We start from the raw sequence: 21,087 nt of genomic DNA, 5'->3' as shown, positions 1-21,087 counted from the left end.
TCATTAACTTTATAACAATCATTTTAAAATGTATATTTATTATGCATTTTAATTAGTTAATGGCACAAAAATTATCACACTAACATTGTAACAAAAACTGAAAAAAAAGCTACATTCATATCATGAGATTTAATAAATTTCACTCGATATTCTTTTCTTTTTATCCTCCGCGAACTTTCTTTAGCTTATGTAATATTATAAAGTTGTATAGCACACTCAATTACATAAATCATCTTTATTTTCTTATTCAATTAGATGAATAATTAAGGAAAAATTAAAGTAACGAACAAAAGAGAGAGATCAAATGAAATATGGTCAAACCTTAAAAGGTATGAATGTAATCCGTCAAAACTTAACTATTATAATAGATTTTAAATTGACTCATAAATAAGTATATTTTTACTTATTGGTTTAAAAAGTATTTCATAGGTTGAAAAACAACTGAAAAAATAAATTATAATTTTAGAATAGGAATGGCGAAGCAATTATGACCCAGGAAGCGTCAAACTTGAAGAAAACCTATAGACCCAATGAAATAAAATGATTTGTTGAATATTCAAAATGGAAGTCGGTGAATGATCAAAATTTAAGGTGAGGAAGTAACTTATAATAAATGGTACAAAACTGAAGGGGGTGATATACACACATGGAAAAACACATAAGCATTAATTACTTTTTATTTTGGTAATTTCATTCAATGATTGCAGCATCACGCAATAATCACCAAAATAGAAAAACAGAGTTTTACAAAATGTGCCTAGTGAGTCCAAATGGCAAGCACTTGATATGATTCCTTAAATCGGTAGTTACAATTCATCCCTGTGTTGTTCCAATTTTAATGGAAAAATAAGTGACGAACATTTCCTATATGGTATCGTACCCACCAATCATCAATGATGAATATTTAACCTTTTCTGTCGTTTCCATCAACGTAAGATTCACTTTAATTGGAAATGGAGGGAAATAAAGTAGTGCCCACGACCTTAGGAGTGTGCATATTACAGTTAAGCGCATATTAGCAACTTTAGTTATTTTGTTTATTTTTTATTTTTTACTTTTTTTAATTAACTCGTACCTCTCTCTCTCTCTCTCTCTCTCTCTCTCTCTCTCTCTCATAGAAACTACGACAACAACCACAGCACCATTGCCACCGTAACCACAAGGATCAAAACGCCGTCGTTTAAGACGAGGCGCGGCGATTCATTGCGGCATTTGATTCAATTCGGCGCCCTAGTGCAGTTAGAGTCAGATTTACATTTCACATTTCACGCAACTTATAGGTACCTTCATTTCCTCCAATTGAAGTTTCGCTGCGATTTTAAGGGAAAGATTCCCCAATTGTTCACAATACAGCTTCAATTTTAAGTGCCTTAATTAATATTTCTCAAGATAAAGCGTGGATTGTGTTGCTCTGTCGTTTCAACGATTGATGCACGGGTTTTCTTCTGCGAATTTTCTTTGTTCTCGGAATTCGCAGTAGACACCCGAATCGGATAACCGATGAGGGTGGAGATTTCGATTCGTGCGAGGATTAGGGTTTTCGGGGAAGGTTTTAGGGATTTGTAGGGTTTAAGTATGCTTTAGCTGTTGATCTAATTCAAATCAGGGTGTTTTTCCTTGGGGGGTTGATGATGGTTGGTTGAGGATGGTGAGGCTTTTAGGATTGACTCGTGGGGAGGTTGATGAACCCAGGGAAATTGCGTCGAGGTCCAATCTGAATAGTGAGTCCAGTGAAAATGGGTGGCTCATTAGGTTCTTTGACTCGTCGTTCTTCTGTGAGTGGATTGCTGTTAGCTACTTGTACAAGCATGATCACTCCGGGGTGCGTGATTATCTCTGTAATAGAATGTATACACTTCCCTTGCAGGGAATTGAGAGTTATTTGTTCCAAGTGTGTTACATGATGATACATAAGCCGAGCCCGTCATTGGACAAGTTCGTCATAGATGTGTGCTGCAAGTCACTTAAGATTGCTTTGAAGGTGCATTGGTTCTTATTGGCGGAGCTCGAGGACTCTGATGATAATGAAGGGATTAGTAGGATTCAGGAGAAGTGCCAGATTGCAGCCACCTTGATGGGTGAGTGGCCTACCCTAATACGGCCTCAAAATGCACCTTCAAGCCCTGGGGGCAAGAACCAAGTTTTGAATAAGATATTGTCATCAAAACAGCGTTTGTTGTCGCTCACGTCTTCACCACCTGCTCAGAGGTCGTTGTCATTCTCACCTTCTTCGGGAAACAATTTGCAGGAGGATGGTAGTCCACATTCTCCTGAGGAAACCAAGTTGTTTAAGAAATTTATGCCAGGTCCAAAGGTTAGAGATGCTTTGCTTTTTAGGAAATCGGTGGAGAAAGATGATGAATACTCTGAAAAGGATGGCTTTTTCAAGAGGCTTTTAAGAGATAGCAAAGGTGATGATGAGTTGGGCCAGAAAATTCGTGATACTTTTCTCTTCCGTAAGTCATCTGAGAAATATGATGAAGATTCTGAAAAGGATAATTTCTTTAAGAGACTCTTAAGGGACAGCAGAGGGGATGATGAAGAATCTGAAAAGGATGGTTTCTTTAGAAGGCTCTTAAGAGACAGTAAAGGTGAGGATGATGATTTAGCCTCAAGTTCAGATGGATTCTTTAAGAGGTTGTTTCGTGATAGCAAGAATGGTTCTGAGGATAAAACACTCACTAAGACAACGGAGGATGAAGAAAAAGAAGGATTTTTCCGAAAGCTTTTCAGAGAGAAATTTGAAGATAAGAAGGATGGGAATGATGAAGGAGATATTGTTAATTCTGAAGAGAAATGTGCAAAGCTTGCTGAAGATGATGAAAAAGAAGGGTTTTTCCGGAAATTCTTTAAGGATAAATTTGAGGACAAAAAAGATACAAATGATATAATTGAAGATGGTACTACCAATGTTGAGGAAGAAGAGGCTTCTGATTTTTCTTTGTTCAAAAGAATTTTTCGCGTGCACCCAGAAGATGGTAAAAGTAGTTCAGCCAATGAAAACAATAATGGTGGCTTGCTTGAAAGTAGTCCAGGTACAGAGAATTTTTTCCGCAAATTGTTTAGAGATCGTGACCGTTCAATTGAAGACTCAGAGTTACTTGGTTCAAAAAAACAGAAAGAGGTGTGTTAAATATTTATTAACAACTAGCATTTAGTTTATTTGCATATTGGTGGAATGTAAACCAAGAAAAAACTCTGAATGAAATCCATACTTAGACACACCAAATAATTTTCTTTTTAATCATACACATGGCTTAATGGCATCATGACATCATGATACAAAATCCATTTAACATTACCCATCTAGATTTTGACATTGATTACATTTTTAACAACCACATTGTTGGCTAGCTGCACTTCTAATCAGTAACAGTCATATTATAGGCATGGGTACATGGCATATCGCGCATACAATAGAGGCTTCAGAAATGATCGTTATTAGTGGCATTGCTGATTGTAGTTGTGGGTTAGAGTTTGAAGAGTAACATTAATATTAATGCATTCTGAACTGTTTTAATTTTCTTCATATGTTTGCTAGTTTCTATATCAGATTACAGCAATTTCCCATATATCACATTTTTATGCCTCTTGGATTTTATCATGCTACTTTGGCAGAAGCATCCTGGATCGCCAAAGCAACGAAATGAGAAAACAAAGCCCCCATTACCAATTAATTCATCGCAGTTCCGGAAACGAGCTTACCATGAGTCATTGGATTTTGTGCTGTCATTATGTGAGACATCATTTGGGTTAGTGGATGTATTTCCAGTTGAAGATCGCAAACATGCCCTGCATGAGGTTATTTCCTTACATTTTTCTTTGATATTTTCTTTATCTAATTGATGTGATTAGAGACGGGATTATGCATATATTTATATACATGTTTAAACCTGCTACACTCTAACACATACATATTCTTTGTTTTTCTCTTTCTCAAGTCGCTTGTGGAGATCAATTTACATTTACAAGAGGTTCAGAATACTGGAGGTACTTCTTAACTATTAATGATATTATTTTAATGATGTTCTGTGGGGCTAAATGGATTCCACCATTTGTCATATGTTTCATCTGAACATATTACACGTTAATTCCAAAGAGTTATCTGAAAATTTTCAGTAGCAGTAATGTTACTTATTGTGGTAAAAGACCAAATCCTTGTTTGGAATTTTACCATGATAAATGGTTTGGTTGTCATGCAAAAATGAGTTTTTTTTTTTTTTTTGGTTAAGTGGGAGAAAATGGTGAAAATTTTCATTCATCTATCATTGCTTGTTTTTCTTTTCTCCAGGAATTAATTTATAGAAATGACCATTATGGTTAGGAGCCCATTTCATAGAGGAAACTAGCAAGAAGTTTTTTCTATTATGTAGTGGAAGTTGTTGTTTGTTGTTTTTTTACACTATGTTTGGATTGATGGAAATTAGTCAAATGGAGTCGAGTGATAATACTAGGTTCCATTGTTTGGATTGTTTATAATAGGATGGAATGTAGCAAAATATGATGGAATTCATTCCATTTCACTCCTTGCAATATCCCTCTTTTTCTTGCCCTCCAATTTGGGGAATATGGATGAAATCATTCCTTTTTTCTGTTTCATTATAAAGATATCCAAATAATGAAAAGGTAACTTTGTTCCATTCCACTCACCATTAGATATCCAAGCACAGCCTAAAAATCCTTTCTTTTGGTGTGTCAATTAAGTCACTGCATTAACTTCACTAGTTCACTTTCAATTTTCATTTATCCTCTTGCTTGTATATGAGTCTTGCGCTTCCTGTATTCCTAGGAGTTTGTTTTCCGTTGGGAAAGGGCATGTACCGTGTGCTTCTTATACCTGAAGATGAAGCTGTTCTCTTGAATTCTAGGGAGAAGGCACCTTACCTGATTTGTGTTGAAGTTTTGAGATGTGAAATGCCAAGGTATTACTGAGATAATAATCCTCATGCGTGTGGAAAATAGTTCACTTAGTAAAGTGTGAATCATATTTCTGATATACTACCCTTCCTGCAAAATATTTGTTATAGCAATTCAAAGGAGACATCCAGTTCTCAAAAACTTTCTAAAGGTGGAATTCCTTTGGCAAATGGAGACGCTCTCTTGCAAAAGCCGCCCCCTTGGGCTTATCCCTTATGGACAGCACAAGAGGTGTATCGCAATAGCAACGATAGAATGTCCAAATCAACTGCTGAGGCTATTGACCTAGCAATGACCCATGTACCTGAGACAAAAGTCAAATTTGTTAGTCTAAATCTTTCGGTGGAAATGCAATTACATGGTCAGCAGGAGAAGACTGAAGCAGATCTATCTAAGGGCCATCGGCATCCTGCTTCAATTAACAGGAGTATACAAGAAGTTGCAAGGCCATATCATGACAGTGATATGGAGTGGGTACGGGTAGTGTTGAAAGCTGATCCTCGGATTAGACTGGAAGATATTGAGGATCAAGCACCACGACGACGGAAGGAACATCGTCGTGTTCCTAGTACAGTGGCAATAGAGGAAGTAAAGGTGAGTCTGTTAATTTTTTTTTCTTCCTTCACTTGAAGAATTGTATTTCATTGTATCAGTGTGTGATGTCTATTGGATGAAGTAAGTAAACTCATCTGATTTTTCTCCAGTACATGAAGATTCCTGTCTACTAATATAATTAAATGTTTAATAGAAAAACATTGTTTATGTACTCCATTACATGATAATATAATCAAGAACTTGAAACATTAAACTTTGCAATCATGCCGGGCATATTTTGTTGGTTATATTTTGTTGGTATGAACCAATAGTATGGCTTATGTAAAGTCATTCTGTTCAGTGAAAGATTCTGCCTTTCACACCAATACATGTAATTTAAGCAAACGAATATAATGTTATGTGTGAATTGGGGTTATATCTTGTGACAAATTGATCGTTCATGTCTTTATTTGGCATTTCCCTGTTAATCTACAATTCAGTTTATACTAACATTTCAAATATGCTAGGCTGCGGCAGCAAAGGGGGAAGCACCTCTTGGACTCCCTTTGAAAGGTGCTGGTCAAGATTCATCAGATGCGAAGCCAAGGGTAAGGCATAATTGTTGTGAGTTTAGTTTTGTTTAACCTTAGAAATATGGAGTTGTTATACATGACATGATTCCTCCATACAGGCTAACGGAATTACTCCCAAAGCTAGTGATGCCTTGTCTGGTGAACTTTGGGTGGTAAAGAAAGAGAGGATACGCAAGGCTTCTGTCCATGGGAATTTTCCTGGTTGGGACTTGCGATCTGTGAGTATATTTATCAATAAAAAAGAATTTGCTTTAAATGTCATTATTCTGGAGTGTCACAAAGATCTGAATTTAATGCATGAGTAAAATAGTATGCATAATATGTATAAAGAAAATCTCATGATCAATCATTTGACATCACATAAAGAGAAGCGTTTTGTATATCTACTAATTCTATATTTGAATTATTCAACCAAGTTAGAAAATAATGCTTATTTGTACTATACATCATACTTTTTATAACTGACTAAAGTGGAAAGCATTGAATAATTTTTCTGAAAAATACTGCAGTCAATATTTTCTAAAATGGTTTGTAAAATTAAACTTGCCAATATCAATGGTCTGAATGAATATTATTCAGCAGTGCAACTATATGAAAGGATGATACAACTTTTTGGACATGGTTGCTTTTTGGATAATATATCATGTTTTGGATTTGGCAGTGAACACTCTTGTTAGGAAAGTGGGTTAGCCATGAACGTGTTGTCTATATATTGCTATTAATGGAATATTTCCTTCATTTTTTCTTCTTTGTATGTTGTTAAAAATTACAGCATACATCTGTAATGTGCATATCATGAGAGAATTGATGTAATTGAGATGGGAATCAGAATATACATTTAGCAAACAAGACCTTGATTTTTCCAATGTGTTGAAAGCTGCACTATTGTATTTTTCTTTATTTTATCAATATGGTTCTGTAAAATGTAATGTATGGTCATTTTTTGTTTTAGATGAGTTATTTGATTATTCTGTTTGAGAATGTGTGCTTTAAGATCACAAATCTTTTAAACACGATGGCATAATTTCCCCTTTTCACATAGGTTATTGTAAAGAGTGGGGATGATTGTAGGCAGGAGCATCTGGCAGTTCAACTTATTTCACACTTCTATGGTAGGTGTCTCTTTCAGACTTTTCCTTTCCCCATTCATATTCATATTTAACCATTTTGTTCCATTCATGTTAATTATGGTGCAAATACTTTTGTTTTTTGCAATAATTTTGCCTTTTGGTGTTTGTTGTTCGTAACAATTATATTTGCTTATGATTATATGGTCATATAGGAGGTTTCTTATATTTCCCTGGACCTTGGTAGGCTGCCTCCTTTTGTTAAGTATAATTTACTTTTTAATAAATGTTGGTTCAGAATTTGCCTATTCTTTGCATATATCGAGTATAATTTGAATGACAAAAGGTGGTATTTTTTCTTTTGGGGAGTTACAACTGGGTTCATATGTGTTGGTTGTGCATTCTGTTTTCACTATGAGCGTGGCCTGAATGATGAATTGGACCTTGGTATGTAGGGAGGGTAAAGGGAAATGAGAAAATATTTAACAAAACTCTTGTTTTGAGGTATTCTTTCATCTTTCCTTTTATATTCACTTCCCTTTCTGGCCAAATTATCCCTCTTTACTTTTGTAATGCAGCAGAGCAGGTTTTGCTCTAACTATTTCTTAAATTTCATTCTCTTCTCATTTTACTGTTTTTTAGAGGGGATAACAGGGAAACTGAATTCATGAAAGATCCAATTGGAAGAAAGATGATAAAAATATATTTCTGATTGATATCTCACTGTACATAATGGCTTATAATATATATACAATGCGAGATACTATTCTTCCTAAAAAACAGCAATTACATCTAATCATATCTATCACTATAAATGGAATAAATCTGTAAATAGAATAAATCTACACTAAATCTGTACAATATCTTAACAATATCTACACTAAATCTGTACAATATCTTAACAATATCTCAACACTCCCCCTCAAGCTGGTGAATGGATATCTATCATTCCCAGCTTGCATGTAAGTTCTTGAAACCGTTCCATGGGAAGTCCTTTAGTTAACATGTCTGCCAGTTGGAGCCCTGAAGGAACATGTGTTGTGGCTATTAATCTGCTGTCCAACTTCTCTTTGATGAAGTGTCGGTCAATCTCAACATGCTTAGTTCTGTCATGTTGGACCGGATTATGAGCAATACTGATTGCTGATTTGTTATCACAAAACATTTTCATAGGAGCTTCATATTTTATTCTCAAGTCATCTAGTATGATCTTCATCCATAGCAATTCACAAACACCTTGTGCCATAGCTCGAAATTCTGCCTCAGCACTTGATCTAGCAACAACATTTTGCTTTTTACTTCTCCAAGTCACCAAATTCCCTCCAAGAAACATGCAATAACCTGATGTTGATCTTCTATCAATAAGGGATCCTGCGTAGTCAGCATCGGTGTATATTTGCATGGATAGGCTTCCACCCCTTTTAAACAACAATCCCCTTCCAGGTGTGGCCTTAAGATACTGTAGGATCCTATCAACTGCCTACATATGTCTAACCCTTGGATCATGCATAAATTGACTGACTATACTAACAGCATATGCCAAATCTGGTCTAGTATGTGCTAGGTATATCAATCTTCCTACTAGTCTCTGATATAGTCTTTTATCAACTTTAGGACTCTCCTCATCACTTCCTATTCGATGGTTTTGCTCAATGGGAACACCAGTAGCCTTGCAACCAAGCTTTCCAGTTTCTTTGAGAAGATCTAAGATGTATTTCCTTTGTGAAATGAAGATACCTTGTTTAGAGTAGACAACTTCAATTCCGAGGAAATACTTCAGTTTCCCAAGATCTTTCATTTCAAACTCAGCTGCTAATTTTTTCCTCAGAAGCTGCTGCTCAACCAAATCATCACCCGTTATGACAATGTCATCAACATACACTAATAAAATAGTGAATTTTCCATCTAGTGTATGTTTAAAGAAGAGGGTATGATCTCCTTGACTCTGTTTGTATCGCAATGAAGTCATCGTCTTCGTGAACCTTCCAAACAAAGCGCGAGGGGATTGTTTCAATCCATACAATGCCTTTTTCAGCCTACACACTTTGTTTGTCTCGCCAGTGATGTTATAACCAGGTGGAGTCTCCATGTAAACCTCCTCCTCTAGGTCTCCATGTAAAAAAGCATTTTTTACATCAAATTGATGTAACTCCCATCCAAAATGAGCAGCAAGGGAGAGCAAGATTCTGACTGTGTTCATCTTGGCTACTGGGGCAAACGTCTCCTCATAGTCAATCCCATATGTCTGTGTATATCCCTTTGCGACTAATCTTGCTTTATATCGATCTAATGAACCATCAAATTGATATTTCACTGTATATATCCATCTGCATCCAACTGATCTTTTGCCATCAGGTCTCTCAACAATCTCCCAAGTTCCATTCTTCTCTAATGCTCTCATCTCCTCATTCATAGCTTGAACCCAATTCTCATCCTTCAATGCTTCTTGTACGGAGGTTGGGATTTGGATAGAGTCTATGGCTGCAATGAAACTCTGGTGCTGCAAAGAAAGGTGTTTAGAGGAGACAAATTGAGAAATAGGATACTTGGCACAAGTCCTTTTTCCTTTTCTCACTGCAATTGGTAGAGTATCTAGGTTAGGCTCACAAGTATTCAAAGGATCATTTTCCAAGTCAGGAATGAAAGAGTTAGTACCTTCAATACTTACCATAGGTTCAGACTCTTGAAGTTGCTGTTGGTTTGATTCAGGTTTCCTTCTCCTTTGATACACCAAAGTTGGTGTAGCTGCTTTAGGTGGTGGAGTAGAGGGTATCAATTCTTGGGTAGAGTCAGATGAGTTTCTAGTAGGAAGTAATGGCTCTTGCGTATTAGTGAAAGGTAAAGGCTCTTGTGTTGGAGGAAAAAATAGGAATGACTCAGGGATAAATGACTCAGCTTCTGAAAGACTCTCCCCCTGAAGCTGAGGACGGAAGAAAGACTCAGTCTCATGAAAGGTGACATCCATGGAAGTGAAGAACCGACGACTGGATGGGTGAAAACATTTGTATCCCTTTTTATCAGGAGCATAACCTATGAAAATGCACTTAAAAGCTCGGGGATCAAGTTTATGACGATGTTGACGATGCACATGAACAAAAACCACACACCCAAAGATTCGATGTTGTAAAGTTTGCATAATAGGAACAGAGGGGAAATGGGATAACATAAGTTGCACAGGGCTCATATTTCCAAGAACACGAGAAGGCATGCGATTAATTAAATAGGTAGCAGTTAAAACAGCTTCACCCCAATATGAATTAGGGACAGACATCTGAAAAAGTAAGGCCCTAGTGACTTCTAATAAATGCCGATTTTTTCTCTCAGCCACACCATTTTGTTGTGGAGTATCCACACATGTAAATTCATGAATAATGCCATGCTTTTTAACAAAATCAGAAAATTGTTGATTCACATACTCCCTACCATTATCAGAATGCAAACGTTTGATAGTTTTGCTAAATTGTGTTTGAATCATATTATAAAATTGGACAAACAATTGAAAAACTTCTGATTTATCTTTCATTAAAAACAACCAGGTTACTCTTGTGCAATCATCAATAAAGGAAACAAACCATTTAGTGCCAGAGATATTAGGAATAGAAGCAGGACCCCAAACATCAGAGTGAATAAGTGTGAAAGGCTCGTCACATTTATTAGAACTAGATGGAAATGACACACGATGGTGTTTTGCAAATTGACAAACATCACAATGAAAAGACTCAACTGACTGGTTGACAAACAATGATGGAAACATAGACCTAAGTAGGGAAAAAGGCGGGTGACCAAGACGCTTGTGCTGTAACCAAATTTGAGAGACTGTAGACTCTGAACTTGTTTGGTGACATGAAGAAAGTACCCTCTGACTGGAACCACCTATAGCTTGTAACTTGAGGAGATAGTATAACCCTCCTGCTTCCTTAGCAACTCCAATCGTCCTCCCCGTGGCAAGATCCTGAAAGACACAATGGGAACGGAAAAAAATGACTGCACAATTATTGTCTTTGAGAAGTTTATGAACAAAAATAAGGTTATGGGAGAGCTGAGGGACATGAAGCACATCATGTAAGTGTAGGAAAGGGTGAAGGGAAACAATACCGGAGCCTGCAACTGAGGTACGGGAACCATCAGCTACAGTTATATGGCGTGTGCCTAAGGTGGAACGGTAAGAAATAAAATGTGGGGTGTGAAAGGTCATGTGGTCAGTTGCACCAGAATCAATTATCCATAAATCCTCAGGTACAATACTAGAAGCATTAAAAGATTGAGAATAGAAATTCTTACCAGACAAGGTTAGAGAGCAAGAGCCAGAGGGCTTACTAAGAGAGGTGAGGAGAGTTCTCAAGTGGGCAAGCTCATCTTTACTAAGGGCTGGAACTTCATTCTCCACTGGTGTATGTTCTGATGTGATGATATTTTCTGAGGTAGTCAGATTGGCCTGACTAGGGGACAAGCCTCGAAATCCTCCCATGCGACTAAGAACATTGTCCTTGCCATGAAGTCTAAAACAATTCTCCTTAGTGTGTCCAGGCTTCTTGCAATATGAACACCAACGATTATCTCGGGAAGGCTTCAAAGAGGTTGAAGAAGGTCCTGATTTTGCTGTCTTACCTGCAACCAAGGCGGATCCGGCCGTGGGTTTGTCGTCAAGCATAACAGCTCTACGACTTTCCTCGCCTCGAACAGTGTAAAACACCTCAGACAATGAGGGTAGTTTCTCTTTACCCAGAATCTGAACCCGAATAGGGTCATATTCTGGATTCAAGCCAGAGAGAAATTCAAAGACCCTATCCCTGTTAACAAAATCTGTCAGGATGGAAGCATCTTTGCTACATTCCATCTGCAGATTCTGGTATTGATCCAATTCAGCCCATAGACCAGTAAGAATCCCATAGTAATCTGTCATAGTCATTGCTCCTTGCTTGATTGAGAAAATCTTCGTCTTCAACTCATAACAAGTAGCAATATCTTGCTTCTTAGAGAAAGTCTGGTGAAGGACATCCCAAATCTCACGAGAAGAGGATAGGAACATACAATTACGACTTACATCGGGTATCATAGAGTTCCACAGCCATGTCATAATAAGAGAATCTTCATCATCCCAAGCCTCAAAGTGAGGGTCTTCCTTGGTAGGAGGATTTCCCTCAATGTGGGATAATTTTCGACGACCTTTGAGAGTACGCCGGATAACTTGAGCCCATTGCAAATAATTTTTCCCATTCAAGTGATAGGTAGGGTGTAGGACAGGAAGGTCATTAGGATTTAAAGGTGTAGGTGGATTGGGAGAGGAAGTTGAAGTGGAATGGGTAGCATTAGTGGTGGTTTGAGGGGTGATTTTAGGTGTTTCGGATTCTGCCATAGGTAAAGGGTGGCCGGAGGTAGGTCAGAGTGATGCTGCGGTGGTCGGATATGAAAGAGAGGTTGGAGAAAAAATGGCCAGAAAGTTGGCCGGCAGCGGTAACAGTAGTGGGTGTGGGAGAATACGACGGAAGAAATATTGGGAAAACAAAAAAAAAGAGGCGTTAGGGAAGAGACAACAATTAAGGTTGTAGAAATTGTCCAGCAATGAAGGCTGGAATGCAGCGGAAGGTGTTCAGGCTCCCAGGTCGGGAGCTCTGATACCAAATTGGAAGAAAGATGATAAAAATATATTTATGATTGATATCTCACTGTACATAATGGCTTATAATATATATACAATGCGAGATACTATTCTTCTTAAAAAACAGCAATTACATCTAATCATATCTATCACTATAAATGGAATAAATCTGTAAATAGAATAAATCTACACTAAATCTGTACAATATCTACACTAAATCTGTACAATATCTTAACAATATCTCAACAGATCCTATTCTTCTAAGGACAAATGTGTGTTTTTATGATCTCAGTTTAAGTTCCATTTTGGATTTGTAAATTGAAATGGAAGTATGTAAAATTAAGAATGGAATTATCTAGTGAACAAGTTGGATGCACCTAAGATTTGTTGATGATGCATGATTGGATCTTATTTACTATTATTTTGATAACAGATTAGCTCCGCATGCCGCAGACCCTTGTCTGTTGTGTTTCTTGTTCTGTTGTTTACAATCATTACGTTTTAATACCAGATATTTTCCAAGAAGCCGGCCTACCTCTCTGGCTGCGCCCTTATGAAGTTCTATGTACTTCTTCTTACACTGCTCTTATTGAAACAATTCCAGATACGGTAATGCCATGCTTACACATTTCAAATTTGTCGAAACTTCTATATTTTTGTGTTTAATAATTATTAAATTTATATTATATGTAGGCTTCTCTACATTCTATCAAGAGTAGATATCCCAACATCTCAAGTTTACGTGAATTTTTTATTGCCAAGTATCAAAAAGATTCTCCAAGTTTTAAACTTGCTCAGGTAATGAAGAGATATCATCATGTGAAGTTACACTGGCATTATTGTGGACTGATCTTGTTCATCTTATAAGTTGCAAGGAATTTTTAATCGAGTATCTGTGCCACTAGCATATATTATGTTTCATCCCCTCCCTTCCAAGCGGCCACTGACATTTAATTTCATGTTTTCTTAAATACAGGTAACACATTCACAGAAAGGAAAGAGCTGAATAGATATATGTTTATCCTGGTTGTTTGTTTTCTTATTAGTTTATCTCAGAATTGCAAATCCCTGCTGCGACAAGCTCACAATTTACTTCATGATGCAACCCGTGCATAGGCTAAATAGAAAATTCTAATTCAACCTAGAAAACCTGCCTGACCACATAAAATATTCCAAAATGTGGGCATAAGAACATAGCATAACGTGCATGTATGTTCAAAAAACGTTTCTATTGACAATCCAGCATAATCTCTTCTGATATCCAATATTTACAACACCTGAGAAGCATCCAAAAACATAACCACATTCATATTATTAAGCAATGGTATTCGTTTCTCTCCCCCTCCTGTTGGTAATCCTGTCTGGGATGTACTATAGTTTGTTTTCTTTCAGTACTTTCATTAACATGATGTAATTGTACTGACTTCCCTCCCTTTCCTTTTCTCTGGCTTAATTTTCTAGTGTGGTTTAGCTCCCCCAAGTTTTGAATGCTCTTTCTTTCATCATTTACTAAATCTATTTGTGGTGCAACACACCTTGACTCTATGTTAAAATGGAGATGTCATTTGCTATAATTGATTTGTTTATTTCTTTTTGGGTTCTCAGAGGAACTTTGTTGAAAGTATGGCTGGATATTCCCTGGTTTGCTACCTTTTGCAGGTTTGAAACATCTTAGTATGCAGATGCATGCATTTTCTGTAACTGGTGCAATACCTGCTTAAATTAATGTGTAATTTTGCTGTTTATTGTTGTTGGAAGATTGTGTTCTACCCACTCATTTTTTATTTCAATCCAGGTGAAGGATAGGCATAATGGAAACCTCTTACTGGATGAAGAAGGTCATATTATTCATATTGATTTTGGCTTTATGCTTTCCAATTCACCTGGTGGTGTTAATTTTGAAAGTGCGCCCTTCAAATTAACCCGAGAGCTTCTTGAGGTAAAACTGAGACCATGGCTGTTTAATATACACCTAATTTTAGGGTCCATTTGATTATTTACTAGCTTTTATGTATACAACAACCAAGTTAATGTGATTGTACTAGGTCATGGATTCTGATGCTGAGGGCATGCCTAGCGAGTTCTTTGATTATTTCAAGGTAGAAGATATATAATGATGATGATGTTTGCTAACTTCCACACATTTGTGTGTATGTTAGCATCCTTCACATTTTCTTTTGGACCAAAAAAACCATCTTTCTTTGTTAAAATAACTATAAATACTGATTTTTTATTTCTACTTAATTAATATTTAATATTTTTCTGTTACCACAGCCATATTTTTCTCCCTTTTTTTTTCTCCTTTGTACATGTGATGTAGTTTGATTTCTTTATCAAGTTTCTGTGTTGCAGACTTCCTGTGAGTTGAAGGCTGCTGTGCAACATATTATAAAACAAAAGATCAATTGAAATGCTGGCATCTATTGTTGAGTTTGGTAATTGCAAGAAAAATAATTAAAGGCTGCCACACACACACACACACACACACGCACACATATATGGAGTATATCCAGTGAGAGGTGTTTGTTTAATATAAAAGGTGAGAAGGTAAATCTTGATCATTCAACTATATATGAATGGATAAGATTAAAAAAAGTTTAATGATCACATGATTATTTTAAAATGTCAGGTAACTTAATGGTTTAATCTTAAGTTCTTAACTATTCCTGACTTGATATAATGGTCAAGATTCATCCCTTTCACTGTCACATCGAAAAGTCCTCCCATTTGATACATTGCCTATATATATCTTGGACCTTTGCATGAGCCATAAAATCCAGCACCACAAATTGTAGTGTAGAACATGCTCTAAATCCAACATGTAATCCTATGTCCTTGCACTCTTCCACTGAATCCCCCCTCCCAATGTTGTGTAATTAACTACACTCCTCTCCCCTGTCCACTCCAACACATGACATAAAAGCTAATTTCAAGTATGCTGTTGGTGGAAATGCACACTTAGGGAGTAAAAAAATAGGAGAGAAGAAAAGGTTATTGGGGATTTGAGGTAACTAAAAAGGTCAAATAATAGTTAAATTTTAAGTTTTTATTATACATTATTTTAAGTTATTATAATGAAGATGAAATTGGTTTTTTAGTCCAAAAGAAAATATGGAGTATGCTAACGTACAATGAATGTGTCGAAGTTAGCAACCCCCATATATATAGTCTGCAGGCATATGGCCTATTAGCTCTAAATTTGTCCAACCCTTTGTCCCCTGCTATCCAGGTTTTATGCATTCAAGGGTTTCTTACTTGCCGTAAGCATGCTGAGCGTGTTATTCTTCTTGTTGAGATGTTGCAGGTAATATAAATGTTTGCTTGCTGCTGTGGTCCCATTGTCTTGTAATATGTTGCCTGTGTTTATAATCAGTTCCGATTTCTCATAACAGAACAACTGGTTGTGTCTACTTTTGGTTGTTAGCCCAAACCTAATTCTTGCTGTTCCCTGCTTTGCTATCTGCCACCTAGTTTTAGGCCACCATTGGGAACTGTTTAATGTTCATTGAGATGAAGTTTATACCTTTTTCTTCTTTATAAAGCGATGTATAGTATTATATTTCCAAACAATTAAATGCTCAGATCCTTGAACAAAGAGCAGCTATCTGACATGATTCCTGTAGTGAATTTTGATTGTTCTACAATTAGGTTAAAGTGTAAACTTAGTCTTAAAATTACTTGGTCAATGAAGTGCTTAAGAATCTCTGATGCACATTGGACATCTTTGAACTATGAAATAGAAACAAAATATAGGCATCAATATCTTCCTTTTTAATCTTGTTAAACATTTGTTTGCTAATTTTGGAATTGGTAAAAGACTACTCTTTGGAAGCTTGTAGCGAGCCTGTCTTTACATTTTAAGATAGTTATTACAACCTCTAATCATATATTCTGTGAAGAACCATTCATTAAACAATATCTACTAAAGGAGCAGGAGTCAGAAGGTATATGTTTGGTGTTGAGATTTGTGCAAAAGGTTGCACTGTTGGCCCATATTGATATCTTTTTTTTTTAAGATAAAGTGTTTTTAAGTCAAAAATGTTTTAAAAAAATATAATAATAATATTTTTTTATTTTTTATTTTTTTGCAAAAGTAAAAGCAAAAACCTAAAAGAAAGTTGTTTTCGTGCTTTTCTCAGAAGTTAAAAATAGTTTAAAAAAAGAACCTCTAAAAGGGTTGTATCATAAAATCATTTTTCTTAAAAGCTTAAAGCAACAGATCTTACATTTGTATGATTAGAGGTTATAAAAATAGAGGGTTCCATATTTCCCTGCCTTTGTGGATGATGCTTGATTGTAGCCTCATCTTGCTACACGGTCCCGAGTATCACTTATTTTATGTTGCCTCATGAAACTCAAATGTGGGTGTCTAATGTCGAGTTTCAAGAAAATGATACTTTATACGCATGGGCATGGGCAGGGGCATGGTAGGAGAAAATCAGGAAATACCTTCCAATTCATGCTGGATTTGCGCTTAACTGTTGTTTTCTAATGTTGGTATCAGGAGTCTGGTTTCCCCTGCTTTAAAGGTGGTCCCCGGACAATACAGAACCTCCGAAAACGATTTCATCTCAATTTGACAGAAGAGGTTTCAATGCTAAATATTAGTTACTCTCTTAACTGTAATTTTTTTTGCGCGTGTTTGTTACGTTTTTTCCTCTCTCTTGGCAGCAATGTGTATCTTTGGTGCTTTCACTGATTAGCAGCAGCCTGGATGCATGGCGGACACGGCAGTATGATTATTACCAGAGGGTTTTGAATGGGATATTATGAGATACTTTGTCAGTGGCGATCATTTGCATGTTCACTTTTGAGTAAGCTTGCACGGTGAATGCCCATCAATTAGTATTTGCATTTTTTAAGTCATGGGAGGGTGGTCGGTTCACCGTGTTATGGCTTTAGAGTTTTTGTGAGAGGTAAGAATTAATAGGTGGCAGTGTACAACCTCTTTTCTCCTGGTGGCGGTGGGTGGAAGATTCTTACACCCCGAAGCACTTCAACATTCTGAGGATAAATTTACTCAAGCCAAGTCTTCGATCCCCCCTCCCTTGTTTCTTGTGAATGAACCCTGCTACTTGGAGAAGTTGTGTTAGCTTCCTATATGCTGAGAGTGCAAATTGTACAGTGGTGATAGCGGGAGTAAGAAGCAGATTTATATTGGATATGGGTATGAGTGCTGTGTAAACTGTTTGATTCATCAAAGTCTTGGTTTGAAGGTGCGTTGCATTGTTGAGCATATGACCTGGTGCCTTTTTTGGTATCCGTTATCATGGGCAGACCTCCAATATTGGCGGCGAACTGCTCTGTTATTTTTTCTATCCCAGCTGATCTATGGCGTGCCTTCCCAGAGTTGATTCTTCAATACTTACACTGGAAAATTGTTCTCAAAATTCTTTGATGATGTTTGATTACATCATGTGTAATTGATCCTGTTTACTTTCACGGTGAATTTTGTTCACCTTCATATCTATTATACAAAAGTTTTGGTGGCATCGTTCCTGGAACGCAGTTTTTCCATTTCCCGAGACCGTGCCTTTAATTCTTATAAACTGCACTTTATAAGTGTTGATTTCATTCACAGTCTGTCGTTTGGGAATTACTTTGGATCAACGTTTATGTGGTTGGCCGATTCAGTCCCTATCTAGATGTGGAAGGAACTCCATAATAGGTTCGAGAACATCCAAAGATTTGCTTGTCATCAATGTATTTGAGAACTCCATAAGAACTAGCTCATGTAATTTTAGATCAAAGGTGATGATTAAGTAACCCTGCATAGAGTAGCGATTCTAACATTTGGATTCTTGAGATTGCCTTTTTTTTTTTTTTTTGGCAATTGCAATTTACTTTACTAGATCAATTAGTGTTGAGGTTTCAAGCAAGTATTTATTTAGGTTCCTTTAGAGAAAAATTAATACTTAGACTAACAATTTAGACCATTTAAGCAAGTATTTATTACTCGTACCACTAAAAAGATAAGTAAAATTGATATATAAAAGATATGAATATTATATTTTAAATGAATAAAAAATTTTAAATCATTAATTTAATAAATAGAAAGGAGGAGAGTTGTGTTAAGCATTTGATAATAAACATAAAACTTGTTAAAAAATGTTATATAAATTACATAATGTAAGAACTATGTCATTATTTAGAAGTAACACATTGCATGACTTGAGTACAATGTTAAATGAGCTAAAGTTGTTGCATCAATGCGTAAGGGTTATCATATTAAATGTTAAATGAGTAAGGGTTATCATATTTAGCTAGATAAATGAGAGTAAAGAAATTAATCTATTTAAAAATTTGTACTTTGATATAATTCATGATATATTGGTACTTTGATAGGAAAGTTGCTGAAAGTAGTTAACACTAATTTGTAGAAAGATTAACATTAAGTGCATTCAAAAATCAAAATAGGTTAGAATTAAGATTAAAGAGTTTAATATTATAAGTTTCAAACTTTAGTATACAGAAAAAGTTAAGAAAAAGAATAAAGCATAACTATAAATAATACTTGAAAAAATAATGTGATAGAAATTAAAAGAATTATAAATAGGATTATGTCCTTAAAATTATTGGTTATCCAATACATTATTAATATCATCAATACTTATGCTTCACAAGATATCCCCAAAGTCCTTTTGAAAGCAAAGTTTTGAGATAATTTAAAGGAATTGTTCTAAGACATTTCGTAAATTGAAAAGAGTTTTATAGATGAATACTTTAATGATTATGTTAGTTGTGAGGTAAAATAATTTATAAGAGTTTATTGTAATTTTAGTTTTTGAGAGTTAAATTAAGTAAAAGAATCTATTCTTAATTTCTCAATGACCTACTATTTCTTTAATTTTTGACTCAATTATTTTATATAAATTTTGCAATCCCTTATTATTTTCTAAAGTAAATCCACATTAATTTTATAACTGACTAGTTATAATAAAAGAAAATTCATATCTAAAAGTCTTTATTTTACTAAAATAGTCCTCCTTAAATCTTTACCTTAATTATTACAATGTTTTTTTCATTCATTTTTTGCTAAAAAAAATTCTTTATTCTTTTAAAAATTAATTTAATTCTCAACTTACTTGCCCTTGAAATTGTTTAGTTTTTAATAATTGCTTAGCCTACTTAACATAAAAATTCCTTAATTCTTTACAAGTTGGAGATAAAATAATATTAATAATCAAGAAGATAAAATTTCAACATATAAATATACTAAATCATATATATTTAAGCATATGAGTAATTATATAAAAATAAATTATATCTTACATTTACTCATTTTTTATACTGATTTGTTTTTTCTATAAGAAATTGTCAAGAAGTTTAAAAAAAAAAAACCTATGTTGATGACATAATTGAATGATCAATATAAAATCTCAAATAATATTAACAAGTGATTGATATGTTATTTGTGTTTTATGTACAATTTGTTAAATTATAAAAAATGATATAATAAAAAACTTTTTAAAAAATTATTGAATAGGAATAAAAACATATATACAATTTCTTTTAAACATATTTTTTATGTTTTAAATTATATTTTTAAAAATTTGTTTAAAATCTGTACCATCCACGCAGGGATTTTATCTTGTTCTCTTCTGTACAAGGCTATTGCCAATCATGTGGGTGTTATAAGTGACTATGTATAATGCTATAATAAAATATAGTAGTTTTTAATCTAGTAGTACGTGATTTTTATCCTATATGCAAATATGTTGGTTTTATTCTTCCCAATAACAATTCCTATATACTTTTTTCAAACATTTTAACACATTCAAGAACTAGTCCCATGTCAATTAAATTTATCTCTGGAAAGAGTAGAATAACCCATGATGAACTTGAGCATGGAACACCCTATAAAATAAGTTAAAATTAATTTTAATTATTTTTGCTAAAAAATTATATTAAATTGGACTTGTTCATTGTATGGTAAACTAAATTAAAAATAAAAATATTTTAATTGTATTTTAAATTTTAATATGCTACTGCAAAAATTTTATGAAATATAAGATAAAATATATTTGTATCCAAAAAATAATTAATAGATATATTATTAAGATAAATTGTAAGATTATTAATAATTATAATTTTTATTATTTTGAAGTAAATACACTATATCATGTTTTAACTTAATTTTTTTTAATTTTTTAGTTTGTTTATTTTTAAAAAATATATCCAATAACATCATTTGATATTAGTTAAATATTTTAAATATATATGTAAATACATGTGTATATTTACACACACACACACTATAAAAATGATGACTACAAACTTCTAAAATAAAATAAAATAAATATTATTAATTTTTTTTATGAAAATTTATAAATGTTATCATGTTATTTCAAAAAACTTAAAAGGTAATGAAATTTAT

At 34.7% G+C, this 21,087-nt stretch overlaps 1 protein-coding gene across 4 annotated transcripts; it reads left to right on the top strand.

Moving 5' to 3' along the window:
- The first annotated feature begins 1,106 nt into the window (after window positions 1–1,106).
- On the top strand, window positions 1,107–18,473 carry LOC113868239 (phosphatidylinositol 4-kinase beta 1-like). Of its 4 annotated transcripts, none has more exons than XR_003505295.1 (16): window positions 1,107–3,124; window positions 3,619–3,801; window positions 3,942–3,990; window positions 4,790–4,922; window positions 5,028–5,511; window positions 5,979–6,059; window positions 6,143–6,262; window positions 7,087–7,156; window positions 13,222–13,319; window positions 13,404–13,686; window positions 14,316–14,369; window positions 14,506–14,649; window positions 14,756–14,809; window positions 15,940–16,014; window positions 17,215–17,298; window positions 17,382–18,473. XR_003505295.1 is itself a non-coding variant. In XM_027503817.1 (16 exons), exons 1-16 carry the CDS (start codon window positions 1,646–1,648, stop codon window positions 17,481–17,483), a joined length of 3,315 nt encoding a protein of 1,104 aa, XP_027359618.1. In that variant the 5' UTR covers window positions 1,107–1,645; the 3' UTR covers window positions 17,484–18,472. The 4 variants fall into 4 exon arrangements, 3 of the variants coding, with proteins under 3 accessions (XP_027359618.1, XP_027359617.1, XP_027359619.1); XM_027503817.1 differs by having other exon boundaries at window positions 13,404–13,508; window positions 17,382–18,472; XM_027503816.1 differs by having other exon boundaries at window positions 13,404–13,508; window positions 17,215–18,473.
- Window positions 18,474–21,087: the final 2,614 nt, after the last annotated feature.

The sequence above is a fragment of the Abrus precatorius genome, unplaced genomic scaffold (assembly GCF_003935025.1).
Source record: "Abrus precatorius isolate BTA unplaced genomic scaffold, Abrus_2018 Scaffold10, whole genome shotgun sequence".
Lineage (NCBI taxonomy): Eukaryota > Viridiplantae > Streptophyta > Magnoliopsida > Fabales > Fabaceae > Abrus > Abrus precatorius.
The sequence above is the reverse complement of the archived record's forward strand: the minus strand, read 5'-3'. Positions and strand labels throughout refer to the sequence as shown.

Bases quoted from the DNA above. Each gene is read 5' to 3' on its own strand.
- LOC113868239 (XM_027503816.1), top strand. From the start codon at position 1,646: ATGGTGAGGCTTTTAGGATTGACTCGTGGGGAGGTTGATGAACCCAGG. The intron at 3,802-3,941 runs GTTATTTCCTTA...CTCTTTCTCAAG, and splicing joins GCAAACATGCCCTGCATGAG to TCGCTTGTGGAGATCAATTT. The intron at 6,060-6,142 runs GTAAGGCATAAT...TCCTCCATACAG, and splicing joins CATCAGATGCGAAGCCAAGG to GCTAACGGAATTACTCCCAA.